The following is a 13,556-nucleotide window of genomic DNA, read 5'->3' on the forward strand; positions in this document are numbered from 1 at the left end:
CTCGATGTCCATCATCAGACGGTTCTCACCGGACTCCACTCGGTCTCGAGCCACAGCGTGGCCACGAAGCAAACGTGCCACGCGTCATGTTCCAACTGGCCAGGCTGGAGGATTGCCACGCGTGTCTCACCTGGTTGTGGGTTCCACGCGTACAAGTGGCGGGATCCGTGATCGCATCGCTGCCGTTCATCACCATCACCGCGCAGCATCGAGGGCGAAAAATAACCTTTATTATACATTGGGAAAAGAATAATATAAGATAATATTTTTCTCGTCAATTTGGGGTTTCGACTTTCGACGATGGCGCCTCCTCCCTCTTCTCGACCCTTTCTCTCTCTTCGTCACTGATCGAGCTTGTGTTAGGGATACCACGATCCCCCAGTCCTCGTCGCCGTCGTCCATGGCCGACGACGGCGATTCCGACGACGGTAGCGGGCCTCCCTCCGCCACCGTGCACATACGCTGCTCCAGCGGCTCCAAGTTCTCCGTCCAGACGCCGCTCGACGCGACGGTGGACGCGTTCAAGGCCGTGGTCGCTGGGAGCTGCGACGTGCCCGTGGCGGAACAGCGGATGATCTACAAGGGTCGGGTCTTGAATGACGACCAAACGCTCGCGAGCTACGGTGCGCCCCGCCCCGCTATCAGTATTTTTCCCCTATCCTCGTAGTAGCTAGAATTGTGGGCCTTCAATCTTTTTCTTGCAGGTTCCGTAAAAGGGCATTTCTGTTTTGCATGGTTGATTAGGTTGTAATCTTTTTCGTGTATCTTTTTCTTGATCTTGGATTTCTTCTTTGTTTATGCTTATGGATATTTTGTGGGGATTGTCGTAGAAACTGGCTACCCATGCACAAAATGGAAGCATTCATTTATGGACAAGGGTTGTTGTCACATGACCATGTGGTGCCTGCATTGAATCTAAAATCTTGTTGTGCATCTAATTTTACTGGTGGAGGTAGAAATGAACGAAAGCCATTCTCTTTGATGTACAAGTGAAGATGCTGTTTGGTGCATTCTTTAGAAAGAATGTGTTACGGCCAATGATAACTCGAATTGAATATCGTTCCTATATTCTTCATCAAATTTGTCGTCGCTTCAGTAATATCTTTTCAAGTTGTTATGAGCATAGAAATGCTTGACTTTCATTGCACATATTTATTCACTTGTCTTTGATTTGATTGTGAATTTTAGTCAAATGTTGATAATTGCTTAATATATACCTAATTTAAATATGAGTATCTGTCATTTCCTAATCATTTTCATCCCTGAATCAACTGCATATGTATTTTTTTATTTTTTATTTTTCATTTTGGTCACGTAAACTATATCTCATTCTTTTAGCAAGGTTGTGAGTCATCATCTTTCTGCATTTTATGATTTTGTACTATTGCCAGCCTGTGACATTATCCTCAAACTTAAGTACTATCAACATTAGAAATGGGCTATTGTGTAAGCTATGGAATTCTCGCTATTTATATTTTGTTCCTCTTTTTGTGGTATAAAAGCTTTTCAAAGTATACAATCATCATATCGTAGGCTTGTTGATGACTCAGGTCATGTAGTTTTTTGAGTAAAGGGCCACTGAGGTCTGACCTGTACTTGACTGGATTAGTCTGCAGATCAAGCATTCCTCAACTAATCTGGCATGGGGGATCGCTGAGGTCACTTGACTGTTGGAGATGTCAATATGATCAGCCATTAAAACTAGGGAGGAAAAGTGATTGATAATAGGAATACTGGTTAGAGAACCTACTTACAGGAAGCCTTCCTAAGCTTAGGATGTACTCTATGTCATCACTATTCATATGATCATGCTAGAAATAAAATGGCCATGGTTAAATATGAATTCTTTCTGAATAGGATAAGATAATTTCCCATAGCCTTTTTTGTTTGAAGTAACGAAGAATTGGAAGATGTAATATCAAGTTATAAAATGAGCACCAAACTTATAATGGTGCACGGGAAGTGTCTATTACTTGTATTATGTAATGTTCATTAGTCTGAGAGAGTTTTATCTTAACTCTTCAACAATTAAGTAAAATAACTATGATAAAAAAATCATAAAGAGCAATTAGCTTTTGGTTTTGGAAGGGAATTCTTAATTTTTCAACTATTTCCATTTACTTTGCAGTAATAGTTTGTTTTTAGTGTTAGTTTATATGATAAATTGTTGTTATTTTAATTTGGTTGTTGCTTTAACATCTAATCTCAAAGGTCTAAAGCACACTCATCTGTAACTCAGTCTTTGTAAATTATATCTCATCTTCATGTCCTTGTACATAGGTGTTGAGTCAGATCATACCATTCACTTAATTCGTGGTTCTGCTCGTTCAGCCATGTCAGTTAACACAGAAGTGCATAATCAAGGACCTTCAAGGACATCAGATAGAAACTCAGCATCTGGTTTTTTTGGAACTGGAATTCCAGAATTTGATCAAATGCAGCAGCTAACTCAGAACTGTAACGTAACGAGGGAAATTATGAACTTGCCTGCGATTCAGAACCTTATTAACAACCCTGATATCATCCGGAGTTTTTTTATGGACAATCCCCAAATGCGTGAGATCATTGATCGCAATCCTGATCTTGCACATGTTCTCAATGATTCAAGCACTCTGCGGCAGACACTTGAGGCAGTAAGAAACCCTGAACTCATGAGAGAGGTGATGCGTAATTCTGACAGGGTTATGAGCAATATTGAATCTTCTCCAGAAGGATTCAACATGCTCCGACGCATGTATGAAACTGTTCAGGAGCCATTCTTTAATGCAGCAACTATGGGAGGAGACTTAGGTGGTAATGTGGGTTCCAACGCTTTTTCAGCTCTTTTGATAAATCAGGTTACTGGACAAGACAGTGAAAGATCATCGAACTTAACCACTAGTTCAGAACCAACAACTGGTTCTGGACCAAATACCAATCCACTCCCCAACCCTTGGGGCAGCAATGGTTAGTTTCTGATCATGTTTGCTTTATCTGGATTCCGATTGTTGATCTGTGAGCCCTTTTGCCGTGGGCTATTGATTAGTTTGTTTTGACAGCTGGAGGGGCTCAGCCAGTAAGTACAATGTCAGACCCTGGCAGCACAACTGGCATCCCTGGATTAGGTGGACTTGGTTCACTGGATATGGAACACATGGTTGGTAGGTTGCAGGATTCATCCCAATTAAGTCAGGTTTTGCAAAATCCTGCCATGATGCAGACGATGCAAAATCTTCTTTCTGACCCTCAGTATGTCAATCAGGTAGGATTCAAATACAGATGAGTAATTTGACAAGTTTGTGGTTTCTTACTTTTGATTGCTAACTGCTGTAGATGCTTGATTTAAATCCCAACATGCGTGGGCTGTTGGAATCCAATACTCAGTTAAGAGAGATGCTGCAAAATCCAGATTTTCTTTGCCAGCTTATGTCTCCTGAAACTATGCAGGTGACTTGTGACTGAAGCGCTATGAGATTCTTTTGTAGGTGTTCTTAGTTGTGAACTAAATAATTCTTTCCGGCAGCAATTGTTATCCTTTCGACAGTCTATGTTCTCCCACGTTGGTCGGCAGCAGTCAAGTCTGTGAGTGCTATCATCTGCTTTGGCATTTCATTTTCATTGATCTAGTGTCTTATTTCAGTTTTCTTTCTTAGAAGTATAAAGCATGCCTTTTTAAACCCCCATGGGTGATATACTTATTCCTCATGCCACTAAATTTATTTAACTCGAATACATTACTCATCTGTGAAATCTTCATTGTTCCTTATGGTGTAAGCATGCAAGTAGGAACCATTAACTACATAAATACTTGACTAATAAATAAATCAAGGACCCTGCATTTTGTTCTTGAATATTTTCACACGAAAATATTATCACATGCCTAACTTTTTATAATAATTCTGTTTTTTGTTTCGATATTTGGATTCACTTTTTATGTTTCTGTTTCTGTCTCTTGCAGGGAACAAGGGCAAACAGGTGGTGGTGTTGGTAAGAACAAAATTAAACTTTAAATGAATTTTGTCTTTTTTTCTTCTTATGATTCTACTCTTTGCTTGTTATTCTCAGGTAATTTATATGTATATGATTAGATGATTGATCCATAGGTTGCAAACTTAACCCCAAATTTCACTGGTTTTTATGATGACATGAAAAGCTAACCGTCAATAATGGTGACTGACTGTGAAAATAACTAGTGGTGGATATTATGAAGAGTGAAATACAACTTAAGAAATTCAAATATGCTAAATTTAGTTGTGGGAAGGACATATAGTATGATCGTATCTATTTATTGGCATCTTTAGGAGCCTTTATGAATAGACTAGGGCTTAATATTTCTGTTAGGTGCGCCTTTTTATTAGTTGTTTATGGTGCAATGAGATTTGGTTGGAATTATTTTAGCAGCTGTTTTGATGAAATAATGACCGCTACCGCCAACTATGAATTAGCATGGGCATGTTACATTATGTTATTGCTATTGCAATATTTTTCTACCATATTCTGATGCTGCTGACTGATTCTGATAGGCACCACAAACAACACAGGTCTCGATTTCTTAATCAACATGTTTGGTGGACTTGGGACTGGAGGTCCTGGTGTTCCCAACACTTCAAATGGTTGAAATCTATTATCTCCATCGGTGCTTGCTATTATGTTTTCTTCTTTATTCTTTGAGATGTTTTCTTGATCAGGTCATGGGCTTTATTTTCATCCTGGCAGTGCCACCGGAAGAGCTTTACGCTACTCAGCTGTCTCAGCTCCAGGAAATGGGTTTCTTTGATACTCAGGAGAACATACGGGCGCTAACTGCGACTGCAGGAAATGTACATGCTGCTGTCGAGCGACTCCTTGGGAATTCTGGCCAGTAACTTGTCTCAAAACGTTGGTAACTCGCCTTTTTAGCATGTCCTCCGTTTCAGATGCCTGATAGCTTTCATGTTTGTAAATAACATCTTCAATCTTCAATTCGAGAGTCCAGAGGATATTGAACGGAAGCCTTGCTCGTCTACCGATTTAGGTATTGTACCAGGTGAATGGTTAGTGTGCATACACAGATGGTCGTATTTTGATCTAATGAATTGTGAATAGTCATAATATTTTGTCTTGTTCAATAGTGTGATGGCTTAACGGTGTCGCTGCATTCTCCATACTGCTCTTTACTCAGAAGATTTCGTTGTGTTTTATTTCATGCTGCGATATAAACCTATGCAGTAGATCCCAATTCGCATGCCTCACTCATCAGAGCAGATGAGCCCTCAGGAATTATATTTAGCAGTAAGAGGCATGTGTCCTGTGAGATTCTCTTTGTTCGAGATGTTGTTTGATATGGAGAGAGAGAGAGAGAGAGAGAGAGAGAGAGAGAGAGCAGAGTTTAGAGTCAATCAACCATGCTATGCAAACCTGATCCCTCAAATGTGCTTCAAAGTACTAAAGGCAACATTGTTTCAGGTGCTCACTGTTTTTTCCTCCTGTAGTGCCTTAAAATCCAACAGAAGCAGTCGTATAAGATGAAACAAAACCAGGCCAAACCACGCCCAGCTTGCAATTGAACTAGTATGTACAAGATGACCAACCCTCAGAAACAACCATCCTTGCCCTCACTGCACCATCCTCATTTGCCATCAGAGATTCCAACGCATGATAGTTATGTCAACAGTACGGACCAGCCAATAAACAACTCCACGAGCATGGGGTTGAGTAGGCACCATACGACATCCAATCCCTTTGGCCGTCTTCTGCAACCATTGCATCAAAGCTCATCGCACTTGGAGTCATATAAGCGCCAAAGTTTTACCGTTGCGGCCTCTCGAGGGTGTACCAGTAACCCGTCCCGAAGGTGACGGTGGTGGCGGGGAGCTCATGATCTTGGAGTCGGGCGCTGGGGTGTATGGTTGAGATGCCACATGGTTGAGAGCAACAACCACATCAGCGATGATGGGTCGGACATGAGGCTGCTCCTGAAGACACATGGAGGCGATGACGACCAACTGGTGAAAGGGTCGCGGCGGGTAGCGACCCTGAAGAAATGGATCAGCCAGCTGGTAGAACTTCCTTCTGTCACCGAGAAAAGGTCTTGACTGAAAGAAAGATATAAGAAGTAACAGGGAGTCAGAACCATATGCAGAAGATGGAAGAAGAAGAAGCAGCAGCATAGCTAGTTGGTACTATCTCTACCGATGTAATTCTATGTGAAATGGCATGTGCATTTTTTACTGTCTTTAAGAATGAATGTTGAAGTCGGTAGGTATCTACCACCCCCTAATGGATGACACCAAATTTTAGCTACAATGTTTCACAAATAAGGAGGCCTAATGTAAGATTTGTAACAAGAATGTGTTTGCAAGCAGTGTGTAAGCATATAGATCTTTCCGTGTGAGCTAAAATACATGAAATGAGAAAACACTTTCATATGGAGAATGCAGCAATAACATGATTTTGTTCAAATAATTTAAGATTGGATCTATAGATCATTTCATCAAGTTTTTATTCTGATAATTCCAGAACCCAAATTGCTATATCCCCCAAGTAAAATGTCAAAGAAACTACCGGATATGTTTGATTTTGTATAAAAAGGTTCTGAAAGAACAGCAAGCAAATTTTACAAGGCACTAAAAGAACTCTACATTATTTTAAAATGCATCGCTTAGCAGCAAAATCAAAATCTAGATTGATCTGCATCTTATGCAGAAAACTAGACGAAGCAAATTTTCATTTTAATTTGATTTATTTGACAGAAGTATAGCTATAGACATGTTTTTTCCTTATAGGACAATCTGGGAGGGAATTTATTTATTACTATCTACCATACAAAATGAAAGAGATCACTTCAATGATAAGATAATCACACTTATTGGAAGAGAAAATGGAAAACTGGGTCAAAAGTAATATTACTGATTGAGATTACTCACCCAAGTCATCAGTTTCTGTTGGCCGCCAATTTTTGAAGAATCAAAAGCCCTTCGTCCGGTGATCAGCTCCAACAGAAGCACACCAAAACTATATACATCAGACTTCAGTGTCAGCTTACCACTCATTGCATAATCAGGAGCACAATAACCGTATGTTCCCATCACCCTCGTTGAAACATGTGTGTTGTCACCAACAGGTCCAAGTTTTGCAAGTCCAAAATCAGAAAGTTTTGGGTTAAAGTCGTCATCTAGCAATACGTTTGCAGCCTTCATGTCTCGGTAAATAACAGGTGGATTTGCTACATCGTGCAAATATGTGAGCCCTCTCGCAACCCCAACAGCAATTTTTATTCGTGTGTTCCAGTCAAGGTGTGGCTTGCTAGGAGGTGGATCTGAGGATTTAATGAATTAGCAAAAACACAAAAGTAAACACTTATCTAGTAAATTAACTGAAAGGTGGCCACATCATGTGGTCGGAATATAATTGTCAAATACATTGCAAACATTAGCACAATACATGAAGACAACAGCTGTCCCCAATCAAAAGACTTGGTTCAATAAACCATCAGAATTTACTGAAAATTTCATATACGGAATCTCATGAATAATTCGTAAACTAATATTTGATCCATGCTTGAACTTGATGAAGATATCAATTAGGTGCTCAAATGTTCATCAGTCCTCGATTTTTTTCGTTTACTCGTCTAAACAACAAGCAAACAATACAAGTAATACCAAACAGCCCTACAATTCAATTCATAACTTATTGAACTAGATTTGTCAAGTGAAAGACTCTTCAAACATAAACCAGAAAGATGTTATCTTCAGAATGAACAATATTGTTATAATATAAGGTATTAGTAACACTATTGTTTGGTCACTTCTACAAGGTGTTCAAAAAGAGCTAGCCCAAAATGACAATCATCACAAGTCGAAATTTTGGCCAAACATAAGTGGCTAGTTGGAACAGATATACACCTCAATGTAGTCAGCACTAGTCATGCTATTAATTGGTCACTTCAAAGGGAGTTTGTCCAAAAGTTAAAAGAAATCAGTTGTACATCTTCTTAAGTTTGTATTATGGTACAAGTGACACCAGAAACATCTTCTGAAGTTTGCAAATTTGTTATGCATTTGCTTTTCATATGAACACGACCTTTTTCCCCCTCAAAACATGATATATTGTGGATTAACAACAATAGGTCTCATAAACCGAAGGTATTAAAGAAAATTTCTGACATAAAAGACAACACTAGAAAACTTCTGGTAGCAGCAACATCAATAAATTGTGTTTTCACTAGTACGAAGAAATAAAGAAAAGGGAATGAGAAAACAGTGCCATCGAAATGCCTTCTCACGAAAAAAAAATAAAAAAAATGTTGCCACAATTTTTTCCATCTCTTTATTGCTAACCCTAACAGAAGTAGTTTCATTTGTGCCAATATGTAATGGAATCTACTCCAATGTCTTTCACATTCCAGGTTTATAGGGCATATCTAACTAGCAATAAACAAATGAAGATCCTGGCAAGTGTCAGAAACACTGCTTGCAACGTTGGCTCAACTCAAAGTCAACCACACAAAGGAGGTCATAACATGCAAAGAAGGAAATGCTATTAAACAAATCCTTTTATGCTTGACTAGAAGTATTTTCTATTCCAATCCACCCAACATAGAAAAGAAATGTGTCAGATCATCATACTAAGGAGAAGCAGAACAAACAAATAGAATAGATTACCAAACAAGTGATCTTCCAGACTGCCTTTTGGCATATACTCGTAAACCAAGAGCCTCTCATCTCCATCTGCACAGTAACCAATCAAACTCACAAGATTCGGATGCCGTAGCACGATCAGCATGAGGACCTCCACCAGAAACTCCTTGTTCCCCTGAAGACCATCCCGATTTAGCTGCTTGATAGCCACCACCTGCTCCTCAACATCCAAGTTTGATTACCAGTGCAATCTTGACGCGAGGGACAAAACTAAGCAGAAACAAGAAGAAAAACAGGGGCTTGCCTGGCCGGAATCAATTCGTCCTCTGTAAACCCTTCCAAATCCCCCTTCTCCGATCAAATTGGCTTCTCTAAAGTTCTGGGTGGCGACAGCGAGATCTCGGAAAGTAAAGCTCCTCGCGCATTTACTCGTCTCCCCGCCAGGTAATGACGCCTTCTTCCCGCTCTCTAATCCCACATAAAGAAGTCAAATTTCACGAAAAATCACGAAGAAAAAGATTCAAAATAACACAAAAACCGAATTTTGATGCAGATCGAGTAACCCACCCGAGGAATCGCCAAGGAATCTGGAGCCGGATTGGGCGCTGGCGCTATCCTCTATCCTGGAGCTCGTCTCCCTCCTGCGAGGGCTTAAACAAGGAAAGCAGCTCATCTATGGCAAGGATCTCAATCCACAACCCCGATACCCACAAACCTGATCCCCTTAAACCCCCCCTCCCCGCCCACCTACATTGCCCTTTCGCGGAAGGGAAAGAGGGAAACCACCGCGATTTCCTCTGCCCTCCTCACCTTCAACTCCCCCCGTCCCTCTCTTTCTCGCAGTAACAAACAAAAGATCACTTTTCTTTAAGCAGAACACAACAGGGTCCAAAAGGAAACCAGCCAACCCAAGAAGAAGGCCTCCGCTAAAGGAACTCCGTCTTTACGCCAAAGGAAACAACAAGAACAGCAACGAGAACGGAAAAAGAGGCAGCCTAACGAGAATCCCGAGAAGAAAGCGGCGAGTCGGTTGACAGAAGCTAGCGACGACGACGACGACGACGACAACAGTCATCCGCACTTTTGTTGTCTTCTTCCCCTATCGTTCCATCTCAGAGAGGGCAGCCATGGAGGAGAGTAGCTTTTTTGCACCACCCCTCCTCCCTCTCTCTCTCTCTCTCTCTCTCTCTCTTTGTGCCCCCATCGCCGCTTTTACTTCCGCGTTTCCTTCGCTTTCTCCGTCCGTCTCTGAATTCCTTTTGGGTAAACGAATGGTAAATCGACCCTTCCACACACCTCCACCGCGGGGCCCGCAAGCGGCATCAGGTAACTACGCCACGTGGGATGACAAACTTCTGCGGAGGCGCGTTCTTTCGTTCCTTCGTTGGTGCGGTAAAGAAACGTGTGCGGGACTTTTGGTGACGTAAAATTACACGTAAAAGAAATCAAAGCGGGTGATGTGATGCGTGAACAGCGACTGTATCCTCCATTTCCTTCAGCTTCTTTTCGGTGCAATTTGGATACAGCAAACATGAACGTAATATTTTATATTTAGCAGTTAATTATCGTGATATATTGCATTAAAATTTGAAGATAATTTCTTCTTTTCTGGAAATAATGAATTGGGTGATGTGTTGGGAGATGAGTGGTGGGGTTGAGAGGATGGTGCGTGCCACGGGAGAGGGGATGAGGAGGTGGAGTTATTTTGGGTGGGGTTGGTGAGGTGAGGTGAGGTGAGATATGAGAGAAGCCATGGCTGTCGGTCACTCAAGACGCATGCTGTGGCCATTGAATGATGGGGTGGACTCCCATCACTGAGCATGACGACGGTGCCGGAGACTGTGTGTTACATCTAAGAGATGGGAGTTTACGAAGTCTGTGACAGTAATGCGAAATCATGGAGAGACTTCAACTCAAGATATGAGAAATGTTTGGAACAGTCCAATTAATGCTTTCTCGCAACGCCACTTTGATCCTTATGATGATATTGATCTTTAGGGCTACACAACTCTCTCTCTCTCTCTCTCTCTCTCACACACACACACTCACACACAAACACAACTTGGAGACAACATCTAAACTGCACTTTATTGGCTTCTGTATTGAGGAAGGAAATAAAGCCTTTTCGTAGATCATTTAGCATTCAAACGAGTTAAATGGTGATTGAAGGTCATATTAAACTTGCAAGGAGGTCATTTACAGTGATGATTTCCAGAGGGAGAGCTCCTAATACAGCACGGTTTCTTCTTTATAAGGCATTACATTATCTATCAAGATTTCATTCCTTCAAATCAGGTTTATGCAGTTGCAACTCAGATTTCAATTCCCAGTCCGTATCTTGGATTTAAAGATGATTACAAGAACTTCTAACGCAGGAAGTCAAAACAAAGATACATTTAATTACAGGCAAAAGCCACTTGCAGACTGTCAATTGCCACCACAAACAAACAAAAGCAAAGAAAAATAGTTTTCTTCATGACTGCTTGCTAAAGCAGATGATAAACATGGACTTGAGAGTGTGCATGAAAAGCCTTCCACCTCGATCTGTGTCCTCTTGCTGAAACGATCTTTCGAAGTCTTGAATGGCTTTCGGATGAATGACTTCCTAAACGATCAGAGACTTTGACAAATTAAGACCTATCATTTGCTTGATTCATCGATCTTTTATGTTCTGGATGTAGATCTATCAGATTTCAGATTTCTCTTAGCAGTCGATGCCTCGAAAGAAGCTAATCAGAACTGAAACTGGTCAGAGAAAAATAATTCTTTCTTTTTGTTTGTGTTCCACTTTACTACCATCTTCAAGAACACAATTCATCAAAGGCAGCACAATTCTTTAAATCTCTAAAGCTTCTTCTTATAAATGACATCCTTATTTACTAAAGCTAAGTGACAAAGACGACGAAATTCGAATCTAAGATCTTACGTTAGATTATCAAAATCCTTACCAGCTATACTAGTTGATACCTTCAAGCTAAATCTAATAAAGTCAACTAATTGACATGCCATATAAGCTAGATTGGAATCTATAAATTCCAAAATTTATGTGATATAGTTGACCTTTATGTAATTCATTTTGGACAAGCTAATTTATTTTGAATATATTTAATAATGATTAACCAAAAATTGAATGTTTACTTTATATATATATATAATAAATCACTCTGGCGCACTGCTTCCGTAGCATAGTGGTAGTGCGTTCGCTTCGTAAGCGAAAGGTCGCGAGTTCGATCCTCGCCGGGAGCTTTCGTGTTTTCTGTTTTTGCTTCTATTTTGATTATTGGTTTTCATGGCAAGAAGTCCTCTTTTAGCTCTCTCTCTCTCTCTCTTTCTATCTCTCCGTATAAAGGAAAGAGCTTCCGTAGCATAGTGGTAGTGCGTTCGCTTCGTAAGCGAAAGATCGCGAGTTCGATCCTCGCCGGGAGCTTTGGTGTTTTCTATTTTTCCTCGTATTTTTGCTTCTATGTTGATTATTAGTTTTCATGAAAAAATTCCTCTTTTAGTACTCTCTGTCTCTAAATAGAGGAAAGAGCTTCCGTCGCATAGTGGTAGTGCGTTCGCTTCGTAAGCGAAAGGTCGCGAGTTCGATCCTCGCCGGGAGCTTTTCGTATTTTCTCGTATTTTTGCTCTATTTTGATGATTGGTTTTCATAACAAAAGTCCTCTTTTAGCTCTCTCTCTATCTCTCTGTCCTGGGGAAAGAGCTTCCGTAGCATAGTGGTATTGCGTTCGCTTCGTAAGCGAAAGGCCGCGAGTTCGATCCTCGCCGGGAGCTTTTGGTGTTTTCTCTTTTTTCTCGTATTTTTGCTTCTATTTTGATTATTGGTTTTCATGGCAAAAAGTCCTCTTTTAGATCTCTCTCTCTCTCTGTGGAGGAAAGAAAGAAACAGTGCAGCATTAGCATTGGAAATGGAGAGTAGTACATCAAGAACAGTGCAGCATTAGCATTGGAAATGGAGAGTAGTACATCAAGAATTGGAAAGAGCTTCCGTAGCATAGTGGTATTGCGTTCGCTTCGTAAGCGAGAGGCCGCGAGTTCGATCCTCGCCGGGAGCTTTTGGTGTTTTCTCTTTTTTCTCGTATTTTTGCTTCTATTTTGATTATTGGTTTTCATGGCAAAAAGTCCTCTTTTAGATCTCTCTCTCTCTCTCTCTCTCTCTCTGTGGAGGAAAGAAAGAAACAGTGCAGCATTAGCATTGGAAATGGAGAGTAGTACATCAAGAACAGGTGGACTTGCATGGCACTTCCAACCCCAGCTTGATCATTGTCCAAAAAAGTCTTATAAAAATGCATTCTTTGCGCTTGTTCGGATCTAATTAAATGCATGTTCAAAGCGTCGTATCACATCGATCATCATTGCTGCGGACTGACTCTGAGCAACGCGTATCATATTTGCAGCACCACAATGAGAACTCGTTCATGCTCATCATCATCACCACGGCATCTGCAGAGAAAGGAGAAAGCGGCAGTTCCCTCATTCGGACCAGAGACCGTTATCAACACCACCTGCAGCGGAATCATTGAGGTGGAGACATGGAGCCGCAGAGATGGGGGAAAAGAAAGGATTCCTTCGCCAATTGCTCGATGCCAAACGCGAGTACTGTTCTTGACTCACCCTTTACAACTCCGCCAATGGCTTTCTGCAGCGGCTAGCTCAGCATGTGTGTGCAGGGCCCTGAGGAGATGTCGATACGTATGTGGTGAAGGCAAGGCAGGACCAATTTGGCTCAGAGATCCTTCATGGCGCCCCCTCTTCCTCTGGTTGTGGTAGCTGATTAGGGTCGTCCCTACCATGTGACCTGTTGCATGATCCCTTCTTCCTTTCTCAGCAAATTTACCCAGCTTTGAAGCTTACGTGCATGAGATGCAATCTGGCCGCATGACAGAACCTGAGATTGAGAGCTAGGTACTCTCGAACATGGTGGTCCATATTGGCATCTTGCCTCGGTGATTTCAGGGT

At 41.2% G+C, this 13,556-nt stretch overlaps 2 protein-coding genes and 5 non-coding genes across 9 annotated transcripts; 6 read left to right on the forward strand and 1 right to left on the reverse strand.

Annotated features, from left to right (window-relative positions):
- Nucleotides 1–38: 38 nt before the first annotated feature.
- On the forward strand, nt 39–5,087 carry LOC135610376 (ubiquitin domain-containing protein DSK2a-like). Of its 3 annotated transcripts, none has more exons than XM_065104807.1 (8): nt 39–623; nt 2,281–2,946; nt 3,039–3,241; nt 3,313–3,426; nt 3,503–3,561; nt 3,938–3,966; nt 4,503–4,592; nt 4,668–5,087. In XM_065104807.1, exons 1-8 carry the CDS (start codon nt 401–403, stop codon nt 4,754–4,756), a joined length of 1,473 nt encoding a protein of 490 aa, XP_064960879.1. In that variant the 5' UTR covers nt 39–400; the 3' UTR covers nt 4,757–5,087. The 3 variants fall into 3 exon arrangements, with proteins under 3 accessions (XP_064960879.1, XP_064960877.1, XP_064960878.1); XM_065104805.1 differs by having other exon boundaries at nt 4,696–5,087; XM_065104806.1 differs by having other exon boundaries at nt 2,332–2,946; nt 4,696–5,087.
- Nucleotides 5,088–5,377: 290 nt separating this feature from the next.
- LOC135610378 (probable serine/threonine-protein kinase PBL21) lies at nt 5,378–9,820 on the reverse strand. Its single transcript, XM_065104809.1, has 5 exons — nt 9,165–9,820; nt 8,902–9,065; nt 8,622–8,811; nt 6,885–7,276; nt 5,378–6,053 (listed from the first exon to the last, which is right to left on the reverse strand). The coding sequence occupies exons 1-5, from the start codon at nt 9,268–9,270 to the stop codon at nt 5,748–5,750; spliced, it is 1,158 nt and encodes a 385-aa protein (XP_064960881.1). The 5' UTR covers nt 9,271–9,820; the 3' UTR covers nt 5,378–5,747.
- Nucleotides 9,821–11,771: 1,951 nt separating this feature from the next.
- On the forward strand, nt 11,772–11,843 carry TRNAT-CGU (transfer RNA threonine (anticodon CGU)). Its single transcript has one exon. It is a non-coding gene; the product is annotated as a tRNA-Thr (tRNA).
- A 109-nt stretch (nt 11,844–11,952) lies between these two features.
- On the forward strand, nt 11,953–12,024 carry TRNAT-CGU (transfer RNA threonine (anticodon CGU)). Its single transcript has one exon. It is a non-coding gene; the product is annotated as a tRNA-Thr (tRNA).
- A 104-nt stretch (nt 12,025–12,128) lies between these two features.
- TRNAT-CGU (transfer RNA threonine (anticodon CGU)) lies at nt 12,129–12,200 on the forward strand. Its single transcript has one exon. It is a non-coding gene; the product is annotated as a tRNA-Thr (tRNA).
- Nucleotides 12,201–12,299: 99 nt separating this feature from the next.
- On the forward strand, nt 12,300–12,371 carry TRNAT-CGU (transfer RNA threonine (anticodon CGU)). The gene has a single exon. It is a non-coding gene; the product is annotated as a tRNA-Thr (tRNA).
- Nucleotides 12,372–12,580: 209 nt separating this feature from the next.
- Nucleotides 12,581–12,652, forward strand: TRNAT-CGU (transfer RNA threonine (anticodon CGU)). The gene has a single exon. It is a non-coding gene; the product is annotated as a tRNA-Thr (tRNA).
- Nucleotides 12,653–13,556: the final 904 nt, after the last annotated feature.

Source organism: Musa acuminata, chromosome BXJ2-4, assembly GCF_036884655.1.
Source record: "Musa acuminata AAA Group cultivar baxijiao chromosome BXJ2-4, Cavendish_Baxijiao_AAA, whole genome shotgun sequence".
In the NCBI taxonomy this organism is placed as follows: Eukaryota; Viridiplantae; Streptophyta; class Magnoliopsida; order Zingiberales; family Musaceae; genus Musa; species Musa acuminata.